Consider the following 27674-nt stretch of genomic DNA (forward strand, 5'->3'; position numbering starts at 1 on the left):
CTGAAATGGGAATAAGAAGAGTACCTATCACAGGTGTTTGGAGAGAAGTAAATGAACGGTGCCTGACTCATAATAAGTTTCAGCTTACTAAAGCTTAGCTATCGTTTCTTTTGCAAATTTTGAAGGATTTTTATCTACAACGTCATGTGGAAATATCCAAGCTTCTCTGTGAGGTTGGAATGATTGTTCTCACCTTACAGATGAAACTGCAGCTCCAAGTGGCTCAATGGTTTGCCCAAGGTCTTACGATTAGTAAGTGGGCAGAGCCAAGACTTCAACACTGGCCTTTGCCCTACAAACCCTGTGCACACTGCTTTCTACTATCTTCTCCATCAACCAGCCATCCCCGGAGATAACTGGTTTCTTCACTGCTTTTGTCTTACTTTCTTCCTTTGCAGATCCCCAGCTGAGGTTGTGGACAAGACAGGGAGTCCCTGGAGGAGCCTAGAGACCTATAACTATAGCAAATACCACCCCATTGAGGAGGTGAGCATGGGGAGGTGTCACCATCTACTTTAGGGTGGGGGAGGGATGGTTCACGGTTAATGTTCAAGGACTAGAGGCTCAAATGGGGTTCAGATTGGCCTGTGCACTGAGTTCAAGGGATTCCCAAATATGCCTGCACATCCCCGCCACCATTGAAGCTACAAAACCTGGTGATATGAAATAAAAAAGTAAATTAACAACAACAGAAGGAAAAAAGAGGAAAAGAACACCCCAAAGAGCCAGTTTTGCTAGTATGACCACGACCAGAATTAACCTTTACTTTTGTTTATCAAGTTCCGAGAAGGTTTAAGCAGGGTAGGGTCGGTGTGTGTACAGGTGTGGGAAGTAGGGTGGAGAAGCTTTCTGAATGAATCATATTTAGCTGAAAACGAAGCATTTCTTGTAGGATGCAAGGGACACAGGCAGCAATTCTTAAGAGGGGAAAATTTTTTCAAAGAAATATTTGCGTTGCTATTGTTTGGTGCTGTTTAAAAATGGATACTGTGCAAAATTAGCTCATATATGCATATGTATGTGTATATATGAATATATATACAGACATTCTTATGCAAATATTTTTCAGGTATAGATTTCTAAAAATAAAATTGCTGGGTTAAAGGAGATGCTCATTTTAATCTTGTATTATAAATGGACAAGTTGTCCTCCAAATAGGCTTTACTAACTTATACTCTCAGCATTAGGGAATATATTAATATTTTTCCAGACTTTTTTTCAAAAACTATAAGAAAAAAATTAAACTTTCTTCTGCAACAATTACCCCGAAGTACCAAAGATTCCTTAATTTTGATCAAGGTCCAGTATGGCCTGTAGGGAGCTTAGGCTCTTGTATTAGAGATGGGTTCATACCTAGTGGGACCACTTGGCTTGCTGTATGACCTTGACTGAGACATTTAACCTCTTTGATCCCCAGTTTTCTTATCTTGAAACAGGGATAGTAGTGCCTGTGTTGCAGCATGGTTGTGAGAGGTAAATGAAGTACATAAAACACCTACTGTTACTGGTTAAGTAATAAACAAATAGCTCCTACTGCTGCTCCCTGGTATTTGCAACTTTCCCAGGACGTAGGTCACCTACATTTGACCCAGTTCCATCACAGAAGCACACATGATACCCATGTGCTGAGTTATGAATCTCATCAGTTGACAGAACTGAATTGAAAATACCCTATATATTATGTTATGATAATGAATTTTATATATGGATACCCCATGCTAAGATGAATGTCAAAGAAGATGCAAAAGTTTTGAAATACTAAACTATTGTTCCCTATTAATGTTTATTATTTACCATAACTATTGGTTTTGGTTTATTATCATTCAGAGACTTCAACTATAAATACTAAATGTACGGAATATCCTATACATGCTGATGACTCTGTCTTAATATTTCTTAAGGCTGTGAATTCTTTTATTTCATTCACCCTTACAGAACCCCAAGTTACTGACTTACAGCCTACAGTGTAAGACCCTTCATTTCTAGCCATGGTGTAAAACTTGTAATTGAATCAGCGTCTATTCAGGTCTACTCAGCTGAGTTAAAATGATAAATTAGGGCTTCATTTAGAAATTTCTGTTGGCATGTTCTATGAAGGGCATACCCAGCTCTTCTCTAATCTTGGAACCATGAACATTATTAGCAAAGCATATTGTGAGATCCGTAAAGACTGTAGAAGATCCTGCAAAATGAGCCTGAACTGAAATTTCTGGCATGATTGGGTGCCTCATGGAAGCTAAATCTGGTGGCCATTTTGAAAGCTGTGCTGGTGTACAATGTTTCTGAAGTGTTTTCAGTGGCTTATTGAAATTGTTAAATCAGGTCAACAGGATATCCTAAGATGTGGTGGCAGAGTAGATCTTTAAAGGAAAACAAGGAGGGTAATAATCCACTGATTTAGTTTTCTATTTTGTTTACCACACAGATGTTATAATTCAGAGCAGAGTACAGGGTTCAACATTTTACTGAAAGAAGCAGTTATCTTAAACTGAGAGCAACAAATGATTTTACCCACAGTCCTCCCTGGCTGTTTCAGATCTATCAGTGGATGAGCCAGATAAGTGAGAAGTACAAGGATGTGGTGACACAGCATTTCCTAGGACTGACCTATGAGACGAGGCCCATGAATTATTTGAAGGTGAGTGAGAAGGTTGCCTGACTGGGTGGATCTTTCCCTCCCAATCCAAGAATATTTGTTTACTATTTGGTTGCTTGTATTAATTTCCTAGGGCTGCCATGATAAAATATCCCAAGCTAGATGGCGTAAAACATCAGAAATATATTGTCTCACAGTTCTAGAGGCTGGAAGTTCAAATTCAGTATGTCAGCAGGGCCATGCTCATTCTGAAGGCTCCAGGTAGAGAGCCTTTCTTATCTTTCCCAGCTTCTGGTAGCCCCATGGGTTTCTTTGTTTGTAGCTGCAATCTTTACTTCCGTCCTAATTCACCATTCTTTCCTCTCTGTCTATCTCTGTGTCTTTTCTCCTCTTTTATAAGGACACTAATTATACTGGATTAGGACACATCTCCTCCAGAATGACCTCACGTTATCTTAATTGATAACATCTTCAAAGACCCTATTTCCAAACAAGGTCACATTCACAGGTACTGGCAGTTAGGACTTCAACATATCTTTTTTGGAGACACAATTCAACACATAACAGAGCTCTAGTAAAAAATGTGGAAAAGGTTAAGAGAAGTAATACAGAAAGACATTTTTCCACCCCAAAGTTTAAAATTTTAGAATTTAAAATATGTATATGCTTAAGGCTTAATCATCTGGGTAGAATCAAGTTCAGGGGGTAAAGAGAATTTAAGATGCATGGGTGGGACCATGGGGCTAGAAATTAAAAATAGTAAGGCCAGGAAGTGGAGAGCTCATTTCTTTCTCATGCTGTCCCTCCCTTGTCCCCACCAAGACTGAGGAACTTAGAATGGTGGACCTTGGCTGGACAGGAATGTAGACATTCTAGTTGTTGGTTTTCCACTTGTCCTCTGTAAATGCCTGTGTTCTCCTTCAGGGATGGGAGTAAAGGGGGTGGGTAAGTGGAAAATCCTCACTCGTGCCTCATCCAGAGACTGTTCACTGTTCATCTGTATTTTGAGTTTTTTGTAAACTGTTGTTTGTTTTTAAAACAGGATTTTTCCATAAAAATGTCTGAAAACCACAGATCATCTAGCTCCTTCATTCTATGGTTGAGGTACAAAGGCCTAGAGAAGTGAAACGACTTACGTGAGGTCACACAGCTAGCTAGTAGCAGAGCCGGGGTAGTAACCAGATCTCAAGGCTCCCCTACCCCTTTTGCAAGTGACATGTAGAAAAGTGTTTGGTGCCAAATATCCACTCTTCCACAGGGCCAGGACTTCTGGGCTCCCAATTCTGCACCAGTGATTTTCAGTCCTGGGTATACATTAAAATAATTTGGGGAAGTGCCAAGAAATAGTGACACCTGGCCCCTCCCACAGAGATCCTGAGTTAATTGGCCTGGGATGGGGCTCAAGCAACAGTATGCTTTGAAAGCTCTCCAGGTGATCCTAATGTGTAGCCAGGTTTGACAAGCACTGCACCAGGGCTTCAAACCAATTCCTTCCAGTTCTACCCCCTGCTGAGAATTTGCATTTCCAACCCAGATATACTGGATCAGAATCTACATTTTAACAAGGTCCCCAGCATAAGAATGACCTGGGGATCATGTTAAAATGGGTTCAAACTAGAAAGAAGTGGTTCGAAGCCCTGGTTTTAACTAGCTCTCCTCTAGGTGATTTTTGTTTTCTTTAATTTTATTGTGTTTTAGATGAAAGTTTACACGCAAATTAGTTTCTCATTCAAAAATTTATATACAAATTGTTTTGCAACATCGGTTGCAACCCCCATAATATGTCAGCATTCTCCCGCTTTCCTTTTACATTCTTGGTTTCCTGCATCAATTTGTCCGGGTTTCCTGTCCCTTCCTGCCTGCTTGTCTTTGCTTTGGGCAGGTGCTGCCCATTTGGTCTCCTATACTTGACTGAACTAAGAAGAACATTCCTTACGTGTGTTGTTGTTTTATAGGCCTGTCTATTCTTTGGCTGAAAAGCGGGCTTCAGGAATGGTTTCAGTTCTGAGTTAGCAGGGTGTCCAGAGACTATAGTCTCGGGGGTTCCTCTAGTCTCTGTCAGACCAGTAAATCTGGTCATTTTTTATGAATTTAAATTTTGTTCTACATTTTTCTCCTGCTCTGTCTGGAACCCTCTATTGTGATCCCTGTTTAGAGCGATTGGTGGTGGTAGCCAGGCACTACCTATTTCTTCTGGACTCAGGCTTGTGGAGGCTGTGGTTCATGTGGTCCATTAGTCCTGTGGACCGATATTTTCCTTGTGTCTTTGGTTTTCTTCATTCTCCTTTGCTCCAAATGTGACGGGACCAATAGATATATCTTCGATGACCTCTTGCAAGCTTTTAAGACACCAGATCATACTCACCAAAGTAGAAGGTAGAAGATTTTCTTTATGAACTATGTTATGCCCATTGACCTAGATGTCCCCCAAGACCATGGTCTCAGCCCTCAGCCCCAGTAACTTGGTCCCTCAAGGTGTTTGGATGATCTAAGAAACTTCTATGGCTTTGCCTTGGTCAAGTTGTAATGACTTCCCCTGTATTGTGTGTCGTCTTTCCTTTCACCAAAGTCAACACTTGTCTATCATCTAGTTAGTGATTTATCCTCCCCACCCCTCCCCTCCCTGGTAAACATCAAAGATTGTTTTTTTTCTGTGTGTGAACCTTTTCTTGGGTTTTTATAATAGTGGTCTCATACAATATTTGTCCTTTTGTGATTGATTTATTTCACTCAGCATAATACCCTCCAGATTCATCTATGATGTGAGATGTTTCACAGATTCATCATGGTTCTTTATTGTTGGGTAGTATTCCGTTGTGTGTACATACCATAATTTGTTAAGGGGCATGTCTTAGTCATCTGTTAAGGGGCACGTCTTAGTCATGTAGTGCTGCTCTAACAGAAATACCATGAGTGGATGGCTTTAACAAAGACAAATTTATTTCTTCACAGTAAAGTAGCCTAAAAGTCCAAATTCTGCACGTCATCTCCAGGGGAAGGCTTTCTCTCTCTGTTGGCCTTCTCATCAACGTTTCCCCAGACTAGGAGCTTCTCTGCACAGGAACCCTGGGTCCAAAGGACATGCTCTGCTCCTGGTACTGCTTTTTTGGTGGTATGAGTTGCCCTCTCTCTGCTCGCTTCCCTTTCCTTTCTAACTCTTAAGAGATAAAAGTTGGTGCAGCCCACACCCCAGGGAAACTCCCTGAACATTGGATCAGGGATGTGACCTGGGTAAGGGTGGTGTTAAATGCCACCCTAATCCTCTTTAATGTAAAATTACAATCACAAAATGGAGAACAACCACACAATACTGGTAATCATGGCCCAGCCAAATTGATACACACATTTTTGGAGGACATAATTCAATCCATGACAGGACACTTAGGTTGTTTCCATCTTTTTGCTATTGTGAATAATGCTGCAATGAACATAGGTGTGCATATGTCTATTTGTGTGACAGCTCTTATTTCTCTAGGAATATTCCTAAGATTGTTGGATGGTATGATATTTCTATTTCTAGCTTTTTAAGGAGGTGTCATACTGTTTTCCATAGTGGTTGTATCATTTTACATTCCCACCAGCAGTGCATAAGAGTTCCAGTCTCCCCAAAACCTCTCCAACATTTGTTATTTTCTGTTTTTTTAATTAGTGCCAGTAATGTCGGGGTGAGTTGGTATCTCACTGTAGCACTGATTTGCATTTCTCTAATGGCTAATGATCGCGAGCATTTCCTCATGTGTCTGTTAGCTGCCTGAATGTCTTCTTTGGTAAAGGGTCTCTTCATATCCTTTGCCCATTTTAAATTGGATTATTTGTCTTTTTGTTATTGAGGTGTTGAAGTATTCTATAGATTTGAGAGATTAGTCTCTTGTCTGATATGTCATAGCCAAATTTTTTTTCCCAGTCTGTAGGTTGTCTTTTTACTGTTTTGGTGAAGTCTTTTGATGAGCATAAGTGTTTAATTTTTCGGAGCTCCCAGTTACCTAATTTATCTTCTGGTATTTGTGCATTGTTAGTTATGGTTTGTATTGAATTTATGCCATGTATTAGCACCCTTAGTGTTATCCTTACTTTTTCTTCGATGATCTTTATCATTTTAGGTTTTATATTTAGGTCTTTGATCCATTTTGAGTTAGTTTTTGTGTATAGTGTGATGTGTGGGTCCTGCTTCATTTTTTTTACAGATGGACATCCAGTTTGGCCAGCACCATTTGTTAAAAAGTCTGTCTTTTCCCCATTTATGGATTTTGGTCCTTTGTCAAAGAACAGCTGACCATAGACGGATGGATTTTCTTCTGGGTTCTCGATCCTGTTCCATTGGCCTATGTGTCTGTCGTACCAGTACCAGGCTGTTTGACTACTATAGCTGTATAGTAGGTTCTGAGACTGGGTGTTGTGAGGCTTCCTACTTTATTCCTTTTGTTCAGTAATGCTTTGCTTACCTGGGTCCTCTTTCCTTTCTATATAAAGTTGCTGATTAGTTTTCTTATCTCATTAAAGAGTGCTGTTGTTATTTGGATCAGGATTGCATTGTATCTGTAGATCGCTTTGGGTAGAATTGACATTTTCACCGTGTTTAGTCTTCCTATATCCATGAGCGTGGTGTGTTTTTCCATTTATGTAGGTCCCTTTTGGTTTCTTGTAATAGTGTTTTGTAGTTTTCTTTGTATAAGTCTTTTATGTTCCTGGTTAGATTTATTCCTAAGTATTTTATCTTTTTAGGGGTTATCATAAATGGTATTGTTTTCTCGGTTTCCTTTTCTAGTTCTCTTTGTTAGTGTATAGGAATCCAACTGATTTTTGTACGTTTATCTTGCATCCTACTACTCTGCTGAATCTTTCTATTAGTTCCAGTAGTTTTCTTGTGGAATCTTTGAGGTTCTGTATGTATACTATCATATCATCTGCGAATAGGGATAATTTTACTTCTTCCTTTCTAATTTGGATGCCCTTTATTTCTTTTTATTGCCTTATTGCTCTAGCTAGGACTTCCAGCACAATGATAAATAGGAATGGTGATAATGGGCATCTTTGTCTTGTTCCTGTTCTTAGGGAGAATGCTTTCAGCCTCTCTCCATTGAGAATGATGTTGGTTGTTGGTTTTTTATAGATGCCCTCTATTGTGTTAAGGAATTTTCCTTTTATTTTATTGAGGGTTTTTTAATCAGAAATGGGTGTTGGACTTTATCAAATGCCTTTTCTGCATGGATTGAGATGATCATGTGATTCTTTTGTTCTATTTTTGTGGTGGATTGTTTTGATTTCTGGTTTTCTAATGTCGAACTATCCTTGCATACATGGTATGAATCCCACTTGGTCGGTGGTGTATTAGTTTTTTTGACATGATGATGAATACTATTGGCTAGAATTTTGTGGAAAATTTTTACCTCTGTATTCATGAGAGGTATTGGTCTGTAATCAGGTGATTTTGATGTATACTCAAGTTTTAGTACTACAACGCATTTCTAACATGTTCCCAGGTTGACGCTGAACCTGCTGGTACAAAACTCTCTTACAAAAACAAGGCCAAAGTGGTTTGGCATTAAGAAGTAAAATTACTTAATTAAGTTCCCTCTCACTACTTACTGTAGACATGTCAATTTACAAAGCACATCCCCTAACTTTCAGAGTTATCTACAATTATAGACAAATCTATTGGCTCTGAAATAGTATTTACCCAGGAATGGATTGATTGATTGACATATTAAACATGAGGCACTTGCCTACCTCATTTTTTGATAAGCCATTAAACTCTGAGCTAATTCAGCCAAAGACATCTGAACATCCTCTGTCTGGGGCATGTTATAAAGAATAAACTGAGTATACAATAAGGAGGCAATAAAGACAAACATAAAATTGATGTATACATACTCATAAAAGGAGTAAATGTAAGAGAAGGTGGGTTAGGAATTGTGTTGGCAGCTTTGAAAATGGGTGAGGCTGAAAGGAGAAAGTTTCCTGGATATGATGGAACCAGCCCCATGTTTCTCACAATTTGTAGATTTTACAAATAGAGGGAGAAAGCCTTCATTGGGCCAGTTCTCAATGGCTTTCAATGAATAGCACTGGACCAAGTCATATACAAATTCAAAACAGATGTGACAGTAATGCACATGGGAGTATTCACAGTCTCTTTCCACCAAAGAGATTCCATAATTGCCAGATTCATTCCTGTCTACCCCACCCCTCTGACAAAGTAGGGGATCTTTCTTGCTGGAGTCAAGCTGAGCTAATGGACATGAATAACAATTGGGGAGGGGGAAAGAAGATTGGATTGGCTGCTGGGCTTTGAACTGCTTTGGTTAGGTTTGAATCCCTGCTGAGAATTTGCATTTCTAACAAGTTCCCAGGTGATGCTAATACTGCTGGCTAGGGATCAATTCTGAAAACCACTAGTAAAGCAGTGGTTCTCAGAATTTATTATACATGAGAATTGCCTGGGGATCTTGTTAAAATGTAGATTCTGATTCAGTATATTTGGGGTGGAAATGCAAATTCTCAGCAGGGGTTCAAAGCCCTGGTTGGCTGGTAGTGGTGGAGTCTCTAAGGGGAGGGGGGATTTAAAAGTGTTGCAGGAGATTATGTATCTGCATCCCTTCACAGTTACAAGAGATTTAAATAACAATTGAGATTCCTTTTTAACTAGCTTTGAATCTTGAGCCTTACCTCTGGTGTACTTTGCCTCTCTGAGTGAACCCAGGGGTTAAGATTCTGTAAGGTTTATGTAGACTTAGCCTCTTAGCTTGTGGTTTTGAGGTTTATGCCTTTATTTATAATTATGGGATAACTTAGGGTGTAGGAAAAACCAGGCTTTGGGTGGGTGACATGGGTAGCCAGCACACGTCCAGAAACAACAACTGAGGCAACTATGGCAGGACAGCAAGTGTGGCAGAAGAAAGGGTCATATTGATGGGTGTCTCAATCGGCATCCTTGCCTGCTGGTTGCCAACAAAGAGCTGAAAAGGGGATTTCTGTGGGAAACAAGAAGTCTCTAGGTGGTGCAAACCGTTAAGCCCTCCACTACTAACTGAGAGGTTGGCCATTCAAACCCACCCAGAGGTGCCTCAGAAGAAAGGCCTCACAATCTGCTTCCAAAAGGTTGCAGCCTTGAAAACCATCTGGAGCACAGTTCTACTCTGCAATAAATTGGGTCACCATGAATCAGAATCAACTGCATGGCAACTGGTACTGGTAGAGGAATGTAAAAACTTGTTAACTTTGCGCTGGGCTCTGTGGTTTATGATAATAAATGATTGCTTGGTAATGGAGCACTGATATCCCTTTCAGATCAGCCAACCATCAGATAATCCCAAGAAGATCATTTGGATGGACTGTGGAATTCATGCCAGGGAGTGGATTGCCCCAGCTTTTTGCCAATGGTTTGTGAAAGAAGTAAGTGTCTTTCAAGTCCTCATAATGGTAACTGGCCCCCAAATTCCTGCCACTACTTGATTATGTAAAAAGTGTGCTTTCCTTCATGATTATCAATGCAACTCTTCACTGAGATACCACTCCCCACCCCCCATGTGAAAGGGAATTAATGCCAAGGCACAACAATTGGTCTGTAATCACTTGGAGCAACACAGGAAGAAGGAAAGTGAGGAATAGGAGGAGGATACGGAATGTGTGGCTAATTGCCTCCATGAACAACCACCTCCTTTGCCATGAGAATAGAAGAACTGAATGGTGCTTGCTACCATTACTGAACACTTTGATCAAAGATCCATAGAAGAATCCTGATCAAAAGGGGGAAAATACAGAACAGAATTTATATTCTTATGGACTTTAGACTTTCTGGAGCTCTGGAGGGTAGATGAATCCCTGAAACTATTGCCCTGAGGTAATCTTTAAACCTTAAACCAAAAATATCTCCTGAAGTCATCTTAAAATCAAACAATAGTTTAGCTTAACTAGTAAAAAAGGCCTGCCTTGAGCATTATGCTTTTTTAAGAACTATCTATATGGGACCAAATTGACAACAGCAACTTGAAAGATTAGATGGGAACCTTAAGAGGCAGTGAATTTATGTTAATGAGGGAGGAACAACTCAGAAAAGGAGGGTAAGAGTGGTTGCACAACTCAAGAAGTGAGAGCATACATCTTGGGAGTCAGAGATGAGTTTGAAATGTGGCTCTGCCTCTTTTTAATAATCTTAAAATTTTCTAACACTAGGACCCTTAGCTTTTCATCTGTAAAAGAAGTATGAACTGACTACTACTTGGGTCTGTTGTGAGGATTAAGAGATTTAGCATATGGAAAGTGCTAGCACAGCAGATTTTTGCATATTACATATATCCCTCCATTGCAGGAAATAAGAAATCTTCAAAAGTAACAAAAGATACATTTTTTTCAGTCTCTTCACAAACTCAAACATAGAGAAACCCATAAAGAATAGTTCTCAAAGTGTGGTTCCAAGACCAGCAGCTACAGTCAACATCAACTGGGAACCTGGTAGAGATGCAAATTTTGGGGCTATCTTGCCAATATTGTGAATTAGAAAGTGGTGTGGGGGAGGTGAGGCAGTAAGTTGTGTTTTTACAAGTCCTCCAGGTGCTAAAATTTGAGAACCGCTACCATAAAGAAGACTGATGATATTGAGCTTCTCCATCCTCTCTTTCCACATTGTAGTCAATTTGAACCCTGTGTATTCCATCTGGCGAGGTCCATGTGTATAGTCGCTGTTTATGTTGTTGAAAAAAGATATTTCCAATGAATTGGTGGTTGGTCTTGCAAAATTCTATCATGCCACCTCTAGCATCCTTTCTATCATCAGTCAGAACAAGGCCAGGGGCTGATTGCAGAACAGATCATCAATTGCTCATGTGCAAGTTCAAGTTGAAGCTGAAGAAAATTAAAACAAGTCCACGAGAGCCAAAATATGACCCTGAATATATCTTACCTGACTTTAGAGACCATCTCAAGAATAGATTTGATGCATTGAACACTAACTACTGAAGACCAGGTGAGTTGTAGGATAATATTAAGGACATCATTCCTGAAGAAAGCAAAAGGTCATTCAAAAGAAAGGCAAGAAAGAAAAGACCAAAATGGATATCACAAGAGACACTGAAATGTGCTCTTGAATGCAGAGCAGCTAAAGTGAAAGGAAGAAATGATAAAGTTGAAGAGCTAAACAGAAGATTCCAAAGGGCAGCTTGAGAAGACAAAGTAAAGTATTATGTGCAAAGACCTGGAGTTAGAAAACCAAAAGTGAAGAACACGTTCTGCATTTCTCAAGCTGAAAGAAATGAAAAAATTCAAGCCTTGAGTTGCAATATTGAAAGACTCTGTGCAAAAAATTAAATGATGAAGGAAGCATCAAAAGAAGATGGAAGGAATACACAGAATCACTGTACCAAAAAGAATTGGTCAATGTTCAATCATTTCAGGAGGTAGCATATGAGCAAGAACTGATGGTACTGAAGGAAGAAGTCCAAGCTGCACTGAAGGCATTGGGGAAAAACAAGTCTCCAGTAACTGACAGAATACCAACTGAGAAGTTTCAAAAAACGGATGCAGCACTGGAAGTGCTCACTCTTCTATGCCAAGAAATTTGGAAGACAGCTACCTGGCCAACCGACAGGAAGCGATCCATATTTGTGCCCATTCCGAATAAAAGTGATCTAACAGAATGCAAAAATTATCGAACAATATCATGTGCAATTAAAATTTTACTGAAGATTATTCAAAAGTAGTTGCAGCAGTACATCAACAAGGAACTGCCAGAAATTTAAGCCAGATTCACAAGAGGATGTGGAACAAGGGATGTCATTGCTGATATCAGATGGATCTTGGCAGAAAGCAGAGAATACCAGAAAGATGTTTACCTGTGTTTTATTGACTATGCAAAGGCATTCAACTGTGTGGATCATAACAAACTATGGATAACATTGCAAAGAATGGTAACCCCAGAACACTTAATTTTGCTCATGAGGAACCTGTACATAGACTAAGAGGCAGTTATTAGAACAGAAAAAGGGGATTGCCTTGGTCATCTAGTGCTGCTGTAACAGAAATACCACAAGTGGATGGCTTTAACAAAGAGAAATTTATTTTCTCACAGTCTAGTAGGCTAGAAGTCTAAATTCAGGGTGCCAGCTCCAGGGGAAGGCTTTCTCTGTCAGCTCTGGAGGAAAGTCCTTGTCATCAATCTTCCCCTGGACTACAGCTTCTCAGCACAGAGGCCCGGGGTCCAAAGGACATGCTCTTCTCCTGGCACTACTTTATTGGTGGTATGAGGTCCCCCCCCCACCCCGCTCGCTTCCCTTTCTTTTTATCTCTTGTAAGATAAAACATGGTGCAGGCCACATCCCAAGGAAATTCCCTTTACATCGGATCAGGGATGTAACCTGAGCAAGGGTGTTACATCCCATTCTAATCCTCTTTAACATAATCTAATCTTGCCTTATTAACCACAGGCAGAGATTAGGATTTATAACACATAGGAAAATTATATCAGTCACAAAATGGAGGACAATCACACAATACTGGGAATCATGGTCTAACCAAGGTGACACATATTTTGGGGGGATGCAATTCAATCCATAACAGGGATATTGCATGGTTTAAAATCAGGAAAAGTGTGTATCAGGGTTGTATCTTTTCACCATACATAGTCAATCTGTATGCTGAGCAAATAATCTGAGAAGCTGGACTAGATGAAGAAGATTGTTGTATCAGGATTGGAGGGAGTATAAATAACAACCTGTGACTGGCAGATGACACAACCTTGCTTGCTGAAAGCAAAGAGGACTTGAAGCTAAGGCTTCAAAACGGTTTGTTCCAGTTCGAACCCCTGTTGAGAATTTGCATTTCTACCCCAGGTATACTGAATCAGAATCTACATTTTAACAAGATACCCAGGTAATTCTTATGTGTAATAAATTTTGAGAACCACTGCTCTACTAGTGGTTCTCAGAGTTGGTCCCTAACCAGCATCATTAGCATAGCCTGGGAACTTGTTAGAAATTCAAATTCTCAGCAGGGGTTGGAACTTGAAGCAATTCCTAAGGAAGATCAAAGACTACAGCCTTCAGTGTGGATTACACCTCAATATAAAGAAAACACAAATCCTCACAACTGTACCAATAAGCAACGTCATGATAAACAGAGAAAAGATTGAAGTCAAGGATTTCATTTTACTCTTACTCGGATTCACAATCAGTGCCCATGGAACCAGCAATCAAGAGATCAAATGACGTATTGTATTGGGCAAATCTGCTGTAAAAAACCTCTTTAAAATGTTAAAAAGCAAAGATGTCACTTTGAGGACTAAGGTGCGCCTGACCCAAGTCATGGTATTTTCCATTGCCTCATATGCATGCAAAAGCTGGGCAATGAATAAGGAAGACTGAAGAAGAATTGATGTCTTTGAATTATAGTGTTGGTGAAGAACACTGAATATACCATGGACTGCCAGAAGAACAAACAAATCTGTCTTGAAGAAGTACAGCGAGAATGCTCCTTAGAAGCGAGGATGGTGAGGCATCGTCTCACATACTTTGGACATGTTATTAGGAGGGACCAGTCCCTGGAGAAGGACATCGTGTTTGGTAAAGTAGAGAGTCAGAGAAAAAGAGGAAGACCCTAGACAAGATGGACTGACACAGTGGCTGCAACAATGGGCTCAAACACAGCAACAATTATGAGGATGGCGAAGGCCCGAAATAGTGCTTCGTTCTGTTGTATGTAGGGTCACTATGAGTCAAAACAGACTCGATAGCACCTAACAACAACAACCATAAAGAATAAGGAGCCCCAGTGGAGCAATGGTTAAGCACTCAGCTTCAAAAGTTTGGTGGTTCTAATCCAACCAGTGTCTCCGCGGTAGAAAAGACTTGGCAATGTGCTCCCGTAAAGATTACAGCCTAGAAAACTCCATGGGGCAGTTCTACTCTGTCACGTAGGGTCGCTATGAGTCGGAATCAACTTGATGGCAAATAACAATAACAACCATAAAGAATAGGACAACTGAGGTGGATTTAGGTTTTAGGGATGGGATGTACAATTACTTCTTATAATTAAGTTGAAATTGTTAGAAAATTGAGAAAAGACCCCCTGAGACCATTCTAAATGTTTATCTCTTAAATTTCCAGATTCTACAAAACTACAAAGACAACTCAAGGATAAGAAGGCTCCTTAATTACCTGGACTTCTATGTGCTTCCAGTTCTTAACATCGATGGTTATATCTACAGTTGGACCACTGTGAGTATGTTGAGTTTGGTAGTGGGAGGAGTTCATGAACTAAATGTCTATGCCCATGTAATGAAAGAAAGAAATCCCATTTGGGATAAAATATTCTCTTTTTAGTCAACAATCTAAGTAAAGTTTAGGATTGAGGAGGTCGTCATGAGTTGGAATTGACTTGGAAGATAAGGCCTCTTTAGGAATCCTTGGGTGGTGCAAACAATTAGTGCACTAAGCTGCTAACCAAAACATTGGAGGTTCTAGTCCACCTAGAGGCACTTCGGAAGAAAGGCCTGCAAATCTACTTCTGAAAAACCAGCCATGGAAAACCCTGTGGATGGATCATGGTTCTACTCTGACACACATGGTTCTTCATGAGTCGAAACTGACTCCGTGGCAACTGGTCTTTTAAGGCCTCTTAAGAGTTGAAGTCCAGCACAGTTTTGTCTTTTTACATACCCTTGGTTTCTCCAACTAGACTTGACTTTTTTCCTCCTCTATCTCCTTAAATGTGTGGATTGCCTGCCACCCTATCAGGAGTATATTAACATAAAATTCAAGTACCAATCTGTATCCACCTAAAATCAGTTCTAGAAGCATAAGGACAAATAAATGATACACAAATCCAAAAGCAGCCTTCACTTTTTAATTCACAAGGGGAGAACATTTCATGAAGTCTTTTCATTTAGTAGACGACTTTCTCTTAAACAATACTTCTAAAGCATATCATTTCACAAGGAAGAGTCCCTGTTTCTTGTTGTTGTTGTTGTTAGGTGCCATCAAGTCTGTTCCAACTCATAACAACCCTGTGTACAACAGAACGAAACACTGCCCGGTCCTGCGCCATCCTCATGATCATTGTTATACTTGAGCCCGTTGTTGCAGCCACTGTGTCAATCCATCTCGTTGAGGGTCTTCCTCTTTTTTGCTGATGCTCTATTTTACCAAACATGACGTCCTTCTCCAGGGATTGGTCCTTCCTGATAACATGTCCAAAGTATGTGAGACGAAGTTTCACCATTCGCTTCTAAGGAGCGTTCTGGCTATACTTCTTTCAAGATAGATGTGTTTGTTCTTTTTGTAGTGCCTGATATATTCAATATTCTTCTCCAACACCATAATTTAAAGGCATTAATTCTACATAGGTCTTCCTTATTCATTGCCCGGTTTTCCCATGCATATGAGGCAATTGGAAACACTATGGTTTTTTGTAGAAAGTCTTAATTCCTCCCCACCCCCTCGCCATTCCCAAAAAGCCCTTGTCGAGATCCCTTTCTGTGGAACAGCCTTGCTGGCCTGTTTGAATCCAGTCCCTCCCTCCTCTGTGCTTGTCAGGTGAACCTTGTCTTTATCCTCATCTCCACTCATCAGTCTTCTGCTTCCAGAAATGTGCAAAGACCATCTCTGTTACACCTGGAACAGCCTTTTCCCATCTGCCAAGCTATTTCCCTTTCATCCTGTATCACTTGGACCTAAAAAATGACTCTCTGATGCTTCCCTGATTAAGCAGAACATGACCACAGGCACTGCTAATCTGCCTGCGAAGAAAAGGCTGACCTACTCCCTCCAATTTGATTGTATACGTGTAGGTACACTTATGGCTGTACAGATGTTCTTGTTATTAGGGATTGCTAGCCCATCTGCAAGACCAAAATTTACATGCACAAGCTTCGTAATGTTGAAGGCAGGTTCTTCCAGACAGACAATCCTAGGAAACATTTTTCCTGTTCGAGGACCACCTATCAGCACTAGCACTGTGATTTATGATGCCTTCGAGTGGCAACATCCTTATGTTCCTCTGTTACAGGATCGTGTTTGGAGGAAATCCCGGTCATCCCATAATAATGGCACATGCTTTGGGGCGGATCTCAATCGAAATTTCAATGTATCTTGGTGTAGTAAGTACATGTTTAGTAGATGACTGACCAAAAAAAACAAAGCAGAGAAGCAAGAAAAGAGGTGAATTGCTAGAAGTATTATTTTTACTTTTTATTGTGATTTAGGTGAAAGTTTACAGAGCAAATTAGTTTCTCTTTAAACGGTTAATACACAAATTGTTTTGTGACATTGGCTACCAACCCTGCAATGTGTCAGCCCCATTCCCTTCTCTACCCAGGTTCCCTGTTCCTATTCGTCCGATTTTCCTGTCCCTTCCTGCCTTCTCGTCTTTGCTTTTGGGCTGGTTTGCCTAGAGATATAATTTGTTTTTAAATAAACACTTAACCTTCATACAGCTTTCTAGACTTCCTGACCAGTTTTCATTTCCTCTATGGGGATGATAGTATCTATGCGGTAAAAACCTAAACACTCCTATGCAGGGCTCCCCTCGGTAAGGATGGATACACAAGGGCAGAGTAGACTTAGACCAGTGTGAATATACTTGAAATGAATCACTTTGTTTCTAAATATATGAATTATCATAGAAAAAGAAAAATAAGAATTAGCCTTGCAAATTATTTTACAGGAGAGGTGCGGTCAGTACACAAGACGAACATTTTCCTCTCCATAAGGCATTTCATGTTTCTCAATCCCAGCATACCCAGTGAATTGGAAGCAATAACAGGCAAGAATGGTTAAGAGTAGCCTGGTTAAAAACCAGGCAGCAAGGGTTAAAATCAGACCTTGGCAACTCTATGGCTTTTGGAAAATTGCTTCATCTCTCTGTTCAGTTTCCTCGTATTTAAAATGTGGGCCATAGTAATACCAGCTTATGGATAGGTTGTTGTGGGAATTAAACAAGACAACACATAGGAAGGGCTGAGCACAGTGCCTAGTACGTAAGAGGTGTTCAACTGATGATCCTTATTATTACTAATGAAGGAGGACAGTCAACTTACCTCTTTGCAAAATAGCTACACTGAGATTCAAATCAGTAAGAAAGTGAGGGAGAGACTTGGGTCAACACGACTATGTTAGAGCCTGATCTAGGACCCCGAGAACTGGATCCCAACTATTGGTTTCAGGGCTTACCATAGACAGGCTTGGAAGTTGTAAGTAAAAGATTACTGAAATGAGTGGATAAACAAAATGTGGTCTATGCATACAATGCAATATTATTCAGCTAAAAAGAGAAATGAAGCTGCAACAAGCATGAAACCTGAAAACATTATTCTTAGTGAAATAAATCAGACACAAAATAAGCAAATATTGTATGCTCCCACTTATATAAAATATCTAGGATAGGCCAATGTATAGAGACAAAAGGAGATTAGTGGTCGCCAGGTGCAGGGAGAAGGGAGGAAAGAGGAGTTACTGCTTAAAGGGCACTGAGTTTCTGTTTGCGTGAAAAAGTTTTAGAAATAGAAAGTAGTTGCGCAACATTATGAATGTAATTAATGCCACTGAATTGTGCATGTAAAAATGATTGAGATGGCAAATGTCTTGTCATATATATTTCATCACAATACAAAAATTTTAAAAAGTGGTTAAAATGGCAAACTTTGTTATATATTATACCATAGTAAAATATAAATAAAGAAATAAATCCAAACTCCTCAGCCAAATGTTTCCTAATCTGCAAAAAAAAAAAAAAAAGAAAAGAAAATGCCATTTCATTTGGCATCCTCCTTCCTCCTGGGCCATGTAAGCAGGAATTTGTTTCTAAATCCGAACGTCAGCCCCCAGCCTTTCTGAGTTCCTCCTGGAATAACTGTCCTGCAATGAGCCACAACTAACCTCGACAAGAGCAGGCAAGTCCTGATTCCATCCACAGATGCCCCAAGCGGTGGCGACGCCTTGCCCTCGGTAAATTCTACACTGAAATTATGACGCTTTCTTTGTGGTTTCCTGCCTATTCCAGGTGTTGGTGCATCTACAGACTGCAAAGATTTAACATTCTGCGGGACAGGACCTGCGTCTGAACCTGAAACTAAAGCTGTCTCTAGCTTTATAGAGAGCAAGAAGGAGAACATTCTGTGCTTCTTTACCATGCACTCTTACGGGCAGCTCATTCTCACCCCTTATGGCTACACCAAGAATAAATCAAGTAACCATGAAGAACTGGTAAGACCATAGTACCAACGCTTCTAGAAAAGTCTCGTTAGGACCCCTGTTTCCTTCTCCTGATTTCCTTTTCCAAGATTTTGGCTCTAGCCCTCCCCCACTCCCACTCTCTGTTCTCTCTGCTCCTTGTTTTTTTCTTTCTCTAGCTTTTTGCACCATGCCAGCCACCTGCTGGGAAGGCTTCAGGTTGAATGTTGCTTTACCTACATTAATTAACTACCTGTTTCGTAAAGTGTCAAGTTGGGAGACATCTTAGGTATTCGTCTATAATATAAATGAGATGATTATGTTAATAATCTGCAGGAATGCTCTTTCATTTCTGTAAATTCTCTTGACGCTCCGTTCTGCAATTACGGCTTTTGAACTGTGCTTTAAAGAGCTTGCCAGCTGTTAGCAGAATATGTCATATCTGAAATAACAGGGCTAAAGAGTATCTGCTCTCTTCTCTGCTAAACGCAGTATTTTATTTTCTTCTAGACTCTTTCTCCAGTATTTGCCTAGGAGTCTTCTTTCTTAAGGGGAAGTGACAGTGAACTGCAAACCGGAGCAGGGAAGCCGTGCTTTCTTTTATCCCAGGTCCTTCCTCAAAGCTGTGTTTACCAAAGCACTGGTGGGCAGAATTGCTGAAAAGGACTGGGCTCTTTACTCTTTTGTAAATTCAGATGACAATAGACACAAATCAAAGAGATGATAAATTTAGAATTGTTATAATATTTGTTAGCTTGTATTTTTAATACAATATCTTGTATTCTTTAAAACAAGATGGACTGGGGTCTAAGCCAACTCTGCTATTAAGATCACAGAGGCCTGAAGACATATTGTTTCTGTTACACCTCCTGTCTTTCTCTCACTGGAGCATGACATCTAAAACACAGGCCTGGGCACCAAAAGAAAAGCCACGAGAGGTCTTTGCCTGAAGAAGCCCTTCTGCTAGTAGTCAAATATCCAGCAGAACCCCACTATCTTCCTTGCAATGTTTTTCCTTTCCTGGCCCAAGAACACTCGTTACAATTTTGTAAGATGTGTAAATAACTAACATTTACCTACAACTTTATAATTTACAAAAGAATTTTACAGCCATTATTTCGTTTGACCACCTGGAGACCTGGGTTCAATTCCTGGCCAGTGTACCTCATGTGCAGCCACCACTCATCTTTCAGTGGAGGCTTCAGTGAAACAGGTTTCAGCGGAGCTTCCAGACTAAGACAGACTAGGAAGAAAAGCTAAAAGTCAGCCAATGAAAACCCTGGATTATCAAGTGAGATCTGCAAAACCAATCCTGGGGATAATACAGGACTAGGTAACTTTGTTGTTGTTGTCGTGCATGGGATCTCCATGAGTCAGCCTAACTGGACAGCAGCTAACAACATCTCATTTGACCTTCATGACTATACGTAAGCCCACTTTGGAGATGTGGAAACTGAGACCTTGAGTTAAATACATTTCTAAAACCTCTATAGACAGTAAATGGTGGAGCTTGGGCTTGAACTCAAGTCTTGAGACTCTAGAGGTGACGTTCATTCCACTACCTCACACTGCCTTTCTCAGCTCCAAAAGGGTTTGCAACTTATAGGAACCTTTATCAATTTAGATTCACAATCAACAATGTCTTACTTTCCTCTCATTCTTGAGCCCCGGAAATTCCATTTCTTCAGTAAAGAAGTCTGCAGAAACTGAGATTTCAATGGAGAAGCCCAGAACCCTCCTTGTCCCCCAGATTCTGTGATATTTGTTGTAGATGTCTACTTTCTGCTTAAAGGAATCAGTGACTGAACCACCAAAGAAAGGCCATTATTGATCTTTGATGGAAGGGGGATTTCTACCAGCAGTAAAAAGAAGCTAGTAGTACCCCAGTATTTTTCTTGGGAGCTTCATTCCCTTTTTGGTTCAAGAAAATACATACTATATGACCATTTTGCAAGGTTTGTATTCAAAGTCCAGAAGGTCTTGTGCTGATGATTGGCTGTCTGGTTAGAGGAGTACTGTGGCCACAGGCGAGAGGAAGCAAGAAGGCAGGAGAGACTTAGGGCAATGGCATCACCTCTACTAGCAGGCAACTCTCGTAAGGGAATTACTGGCAACTCTTTAGTACTATATACAGGAATTGGTAAATCAATCTGAGAAAGGGTGCTTCAGTTTATATCTCTTACTGTCTCATGTGCTGAAGAGTTAGCATAAACATTCAAATCTAAGACTTTTCAGCAAAAATACAGTGTGAGAATTTTGGTGTCATATGTCAACCTTAGTGTTTTTAGGTCCTTAATGGTAGCGTTGATAGAGTACACAAAAACACCTAATCAAGCCAATTGTTCTGAGATTCCCATTCTAGTTCTATTTACAACCACCAGAGACTAGTAATTAATTTCTATATGTCTACAAAACCAAAAATTTTTAGAAATCATGGTAAATAGTATACTTTGTGATGAAAAACTCGGCAATCACTAAGTAGGAGAAACAGAACTAATAGAGTCCCTATCTAAACTGCTCTGGAAATTAACATAGCTATAAGAATTCTAATGTCTTAGGTGCTTACATTCTTTCCCTTCGATCTTTTCCCATATCAACCCTTATATTCCACCCCAATCTGTCCTCTCCCCACTTACACACACACACACACATACACACATACACACACACACACACACGCACGCACGCACGCACGTAAACACACATCAGGGCCTTAATCATCTTTTTTGTGTGCCTGCCTGTGAAGATACTTTCGAGGAAATTCTCTGGGCCCAGTTAAGGAGCTGTTAACTGGGTAAAGGTCTTTTGCAATGTAAATTATGTATCACTGGCAAAGAGGTATTTGTTATTTTGACTAAGAATCATATTTAAGCTGAAAAGAATGGTAACAGAGAAATTGGCTCTAAATGGCCTTGCAAGATAGTGTCAGAAGGAGAGGGAGACGTAATCAGAAGCTCCTCCACCAGAAATAGAAGCTGAAGTCATAAGTCTAGGGGATTTCTGTTTCATCTTCTCAGAAAGGACCAGTTCTGCAGGCTAAGGATCACAACTGTACACTTCTCACATATGTCATGTTTCTCATTTTTATCTACTTCCCCATAGTAATTGCTGGTGGAATCCTTAAAAAATACATAAAGAAAAAATTCAAAAACTCTTTTGTCAAAGAAGGGGAAAACTGAGGAGGCTGTTCCTCATCCCACACCCAGGATTTGAGTGAAGGGACGTATATAAGAACAGAATAAGTAGAGGTTGGTAATGAGAAAAAAAGGATGAGTAGGCTGGGGTGAGCTGCAGGAAAGAAAAAAAAAATGCAAGGAACCATTTAGATGGAAAATGTAGCCTGGGGCTGATCCATGTAACCCAAAATAAAAGTCAAGGCCCCACGTTGCCCAGTTAGCATTAGGTTTCATTCAGAGAAACACAGAAACACATGGAAATTTAAAATGATTAAAATCAGTTCTGACCTCTACTACAGACTCTCAAAGAACTTTCAAATGGGAATGTAGCTGGAAAGTCACAGCAACATTTCCCCAGGCCTCTTACGTTTAATTTCACTCTCACACACACAGCATCTACCCTGAATCCTTTCTCTTACTTTCAATTCCTTACCAAAATTTATCTCAGAAATCCCCTTTCTGATTTTCCTCTTCCCCTTATAATTTCTTATTCTTTCTATAAACATCTCTTGTACTTTTTTCCATTGTAAATGATCAAACCAGTTTTATTCCTTGTAATTCTCTAGCTCTTTCTACCCATTATCTCAAATGTGGACAACACAAACCCAAGAGCAGACACAGAATCTCCTTTCTGGAATAGAGAGAGAAGCTGAATGGCCAAAGATAGAATTCTTAGTGAGTGGAAAAGAAGTAAAAACCTTGCAAATACGTTAAATTTAATGTTTTTCCTGTCTTATTCACACACACAGGAAGTCCAAAGTGTCCTAAGGATGTTACCCACACCTGTTTATATGACCTCCCACCTCCAAAAAAAAGAAAGAAAAACATACCACCTTTATATTTTTCCTTTTGAATTTCAATCTACTTGTCCCCACTCTACCCAAGCACAACCCTGTCACATCTTAAGATTCAGAACAGAGCCAGAGGGGGAGAATCAGGATCTAAAACAAGACTAATCTACTAGTCAGGGGAGCTGACCTATGTGCAAGGGCAGTCAGGGGAGGTTTACCACCTCAGGTTTCCCTAAGGGACTGAGCAACAGTGGATCACAGTCCAGGCAGGGAGTAGGCAAGGGGATTTTGGTAGTGTCTGTGTAGAATCTAAGGCGAAATGGTGGGATATATCATCAGGTGGATAGAATATAGCATTGGGAAATCTAGGGTAGGGAATGCTTAGAGGGCCTGTCAGAAGGGTATACAAAGAGATTTATCAGAAGGCCACTAAATAAAATCAGTAGACTTGGACTTCAGTTAGTGACTCTGATCTCAGGAAACGGTTTGGGAAGAGCAAGGCCAAGAACTTAGAAATCATCTAGTTCTGAGGAGCTTCCAATATTGTAAGGCCATATTGTGGTGGGTGTGGGGGAGAGTGTTACTGAAAGCTCTAAAATTCTAGGTGCCTATGAGAGATAAGTATCAAATACCTATAAAACTAGGTAAAATAAGAGGGGTGCAGTATGAGAGGTATGAGCAAAGTGATAAGGGAGATTCAAAAGGGGGAGAGATTAGAATCCAGTTGGAGTGGTCAGGAAAGGCATCATGGAGAAGTTGACATTCAAGAAAGTCCTTTGAGGTTGGGTAGAATTCAAACAGGCAGAGATAAGAGGTAAGGCCTCCAGATAGAGGGAATGTCCTAAGCAAAGGTAGAGAGGCTGAGGAACATGTGACATGCCTGGGAAACAGAGGGTGAACTCGAGTGTGACTATAGTCTAGGGTGAATGTAGAGAATATAAGGTTGGAAAGGTAGTATATTCATTTTTTGTGGCTGCTGTAACAAATTACCACAAATTGGGTGGCTTAAAACAACACAAATGTGTTCTCTCACCATTCTGGAAGCCAGAAGTATGAAATCAAGTTTTCAGCATGGCAGCACTCCCTCTGAAGGCTCTAGGGAGGAATCTGTTTCTTGCCTTTTGCAGCTTCTGGTAGGTTTAGGCATCTCTTGGTTTGTGGTCACATCATTCCATCTCTGCCTCTGTGATCACATTGCCTTCTCGTCTGTGTGTGTCTAATCTCCCTCTGTGTTTCTCTTATGTGGATACATGTGATTGAGTTTAGGGACCACTCAGATAATCGAGAATAAATTCCTCCTCTCAAGATGCTTAATTTAATGACATCTGTTTCCATGTAAGGTAATAGTCACTCTTTTGCCACATAAGGTAAAATTCACAGGTTCAGGGGACTTGGAAATGGATATATCTTTGGGTACCATTTTTTTTTTCAGCCTACCACAGGTAGGTTAGGGTCATACTTTGGAGGCTCTTAAAAACTAGGCTGAGAAGTTGGTTTCTAATCCTATGGGCCACTAAGAGTTATTGAAGGTTTTTTAGCAAGATCATGATCATAGCTCTACTCTACAAAAGTTCATCTGGAAGCCAGGTAGGATCAATTGGAATAAGTATTGATGAGAGGAAGGGAAATTTATTAGAAGATGACAACACTCCTGTTCAGAGGTAATGAATGAACTAGTGTGACGGCACTGCAAATGGAACTTGGTAACTGTTTGAGAATGGAAAGTGTGAGAGAAAAAGAGTAAAAGATGACGCCAGAATTTTACATTTTTGTTTGAGGGACTATACTAGATCAGAAATATGAAAATCAGAACAGCCTTACTAGTGGGGGAGAAGATGAAATTGGATGTGAGTATGTTGAGTCTGAAGTATCAGCAGTCAACCTGAGCATTAAGTGTCCAAAGGGAAGTTGAAAAGTTGGTCTGGCACTGTGGAGATGGATCTGAACAAAATACCAAACCCTCTGTATTGTTGGATTTATTTCTAACATCAGTATCTGCTTCTGCATTTCTTACCTACAGATTCAAGTTGCAGAGAAGGCGGCAAATGCATTGAAAGCAAAGCATGCGATGACTTACAGAGTTGGCTCAAGTGCAGATATTTTATGTAAGGTTTTTTTTTTTCTTTTTTTTTTTTTGCCTTGTCAATAGTATCTAAGGCACAAAAGAAGTCAGTGAACTTTGCAGGGTGTGGTGGGCAGCAGAGGGATAGAAGTGTTCCTGAAATCAACAGGGAGCTATATAAATCAAAATAACCAAGGATAAAAGGGAGTCTGTACAAATCCAGAATTATACTCTCTAGGGATAAGGTGTGAGCAATAAGAAGATATTAATACATTAGCTTGGCCCAGAACTTCCCCTGACTTAGTTAAAAAGAGCTGGCAAGTTAGAAGGCACAGGAATTAACAGACAGGACATTGTCCAGTGACCCTTGGTCAGTTGATTCAGTTCTCAGAGGACCCAATGAGCTAAGAAAGCAGAACAGGGTAGGGCCTAGAGAAAGAATCTAAAAGAAAGGAATTTAGAAGGAGGAAAAGTGTACTGTTTTCCACCATTTCCAACCACCACCTCCTCCAACTTCCTGAAGCCCACCTAGATAATATTTGTATATTTTCTTGTTGGTCATTCTGATTTGTTCCTTTGTATGAGCCAATTAACTCTTGCCTTAAATTATTAGATTGCCTTGTCTTTGATTCAGCTGATAAACTTTAACTGAACCTGTTAGATGATAGGCAGAGTGCTAGGTACTATGGGGGCAGAGAGGATGAGTAAGATACAGTCGCTGCCCTGTTGAGGCTTAATATCAAGATGGGCATATTAAGACCAGATTTACTGGTCTGTTGGACACTAGAGAAATCCCAAGAGTATGGCTCCCAGACCCCCTTTTAACTCAGTACTGAAGTCACTCCAAAGTTTCACCCTTCAGCCAAAGATTAGACAGGCCCATGAAACAAACAATAATACATGTTAGCGCAAGCATGTATATAAGACTAAATGGGCACACCAGCCCAAGAACAAGGTCGAGAAGGCAGGAGGGGACAGGAAAGCTGGGCGAATGGAAATGGGGAACCCAAGGCCGAGAAGGGGAGAGTGTTGACACGTCGCGGGGTTGGCAACCAATGTCACAAAACAATATGTGTATTAATTGTTTAATGAGAAACTAATTTGCTCTGTAAACCTTCACCTAAAGCACAATAAATAAATAAATAAGATGGGGGTAGTAATCTTGATGTTAAGCCTCAGCTTAATATCCATGAGGCCCTAATCTGAAATAGTTTATTTATTTTAATAGATGAGCCTTCATTCCCTGAAGTGGCCTCAGAACTCTGTCCGTTCAGTGTACGATTTCTAACTCTGCCTTCCTGTTTTCTTTGTAGATGCTACATCAGGGTCTTCAAGAGACTGGGCTCGGGACATTGGGATCCCCTTCTCATACACGTTTGAGCTGAGAGACACTGGTACACATGGATTTATTCTGCCAGAAGATCAGATCCAGCCCACGTGTGAGGAGACCATGGAGGCTGTGCTCTCTATGCTGGATGATGTGTATAATAAATATTGGTCCTCTAACTGTGCCGGGAAGGTCATGTCTACCACTGTGGTGCTGAGCCTGCTAATGCTCTTCATTTCTCTTCTCTAAGTGCATCCTTCCCAGGCATGCTGAACCCCAGTGACATGGGTGTGGTTGTAAGGAAAGTATTTGCCTGTGGTTATACAGGAATCAAATAATTTAACCAAAGATAGTTTCTATTTCAATAAAGAATAATCATGTTTTTATTTAATTTGTTTTGCTGGTAATTAATTTGTATTACTTTAAAAGAGTATTATATTAGTTATCTAATACTACAAAAATGCTACGAGCTAGACTACCCTAAAAACTCAGTGGTGTATGAATCTATAGGTTAGCTAGGAGGTTCTGCTTATCTTGGCTGTGCTTACTTATATATCTGTGGTCAGTTTCAGATCAGCTGGTTGATCTTGGCTGGGCTCACTCTGGGAGGTTGACTAGCTGTTAACTAGTCTATGATGGCCTCAGCTGGGATAAGGAACCATGGTTGTACTCCATGTGTCTTACCCTCTAGCAGGCTAGGCTAGGCATGTACTTATGGCTGTGGTGGAGGAGAAAGAGCAACAGGAGAGCAAGTCTCAATGTGTAGTGTTTTTCATACCTTTGCTTACATCATATTTGCTAATATCTCATTAGCCAAATGAAGTCACATGGCTGAGCTCAGAGTCAAGGGGTGAAGCAGAACCCAATGTGAGAAATAAAAAACTGGAGTCATCAATACAATTACTTTACCTAGTATTTGTTGTAAAGCTCTGAAACGTCACTGGCTTAGTATTATATTAAGGATAGCTTAGCTACAAAATGAGGGGATTCAACTACGTTGCTATTTGTTCTATCCAGCTTTAAACCTTGATAAGTCTGTGGGTACTAGCTGAACCCCACTGCTCTTACAATCTCCTAATTAAAGTCACATCATAAGATTATGATTGGGCCTTTTGTGTTCTACCAATTCTTTGTGATTGATGATCTCAATATTCACTAAGGAAAAATGAGGTAGGAATAGTTTTCCTGCCCTGAATTATTTCTCACCTAAATTCCCTGAAAATTTTGCTTGTGCCTTCAAATGAGGTTCTCACTTAATTTTGTATTACTGAGTTAGTTGCAGCATTCAGAAGGTAAGTTACATACTCTTTCTCTATAGCTGTTACTTATAAAATACAACCTTGAGTATACCACACCTGAATTTAGAGACCATCTCAAGAATAGATTTGATGCATTAAACACTAATGACCAAAGACCAGATGAGTTGTGGGGTGACATCAAGGACATCATACATAAAGAAAGCAAAAAGTCATCGAAAGGAAACAAAGAAAAGACCAAAATGGATGTCAGAAGAGACTCTGAAACTTGCTAAAGTGAATGGAAGAAATGATGACGTAAAACAGTGG

At 40.1% G+C, this 27674-nt stretch overlaps 1 protein-coding gene across 1 annotated transcript in view; it reads left to right on the forward strand.

Moving 5' to 3' along the window:
• The window catches only part of CPO (carboxypeptidase O), a 35404-nt gene extending 8976 nt beyond the window's left edge, over nt 1-26428 (forward strand). Inside the window, exons 2-9 of the mRNA XM_012556049.2 lie at nt 399-486; nt 2537-2638; nt 9884-9988; nt 14692-14802; nt 16592-16682; nt 18584-18786; nt 24741-24825; nt 26096-26428. Of these exons, the coding sequence (XP_012411503.1) occupies nt 399-486; nt 2537-2638; nt 9884-9988; nt 14692-14802; nt 16592-16682; nt 18584-18786; nt 24741-24825; nt 26096-26358 (1048 nt within the window). The 3' untranslated portion in view covers nt 26359-26428. The remainder of the gene's footprint in view (nt 1-398; nt 487-2536; nt 2639-9883; nt 9989-14691; nt 14803-16591; nt 16683-18583; nt 18787-24740; nt 24826-26095) is intronic.
• Nucleotides 26429-27674: the final 1246 nt, after the last annotated feature.

This window comes from Trichechus manatus, unplaced genomic scaffold, assembly GCF_000243295.1.
Source record: "Trichechus manatus latirostris isolate Lorelei unplaced genomic scaffold, TriManLat1.0 scaffold00056, whole genome shotgun sequence".
In the NCBI taxonomy this organism is placed as follows: Eukaryota; Metazoa; Chordata; class Mammalia; order Sirenia; family Trichechidae; genus Trichechus; species Trichechus manatus.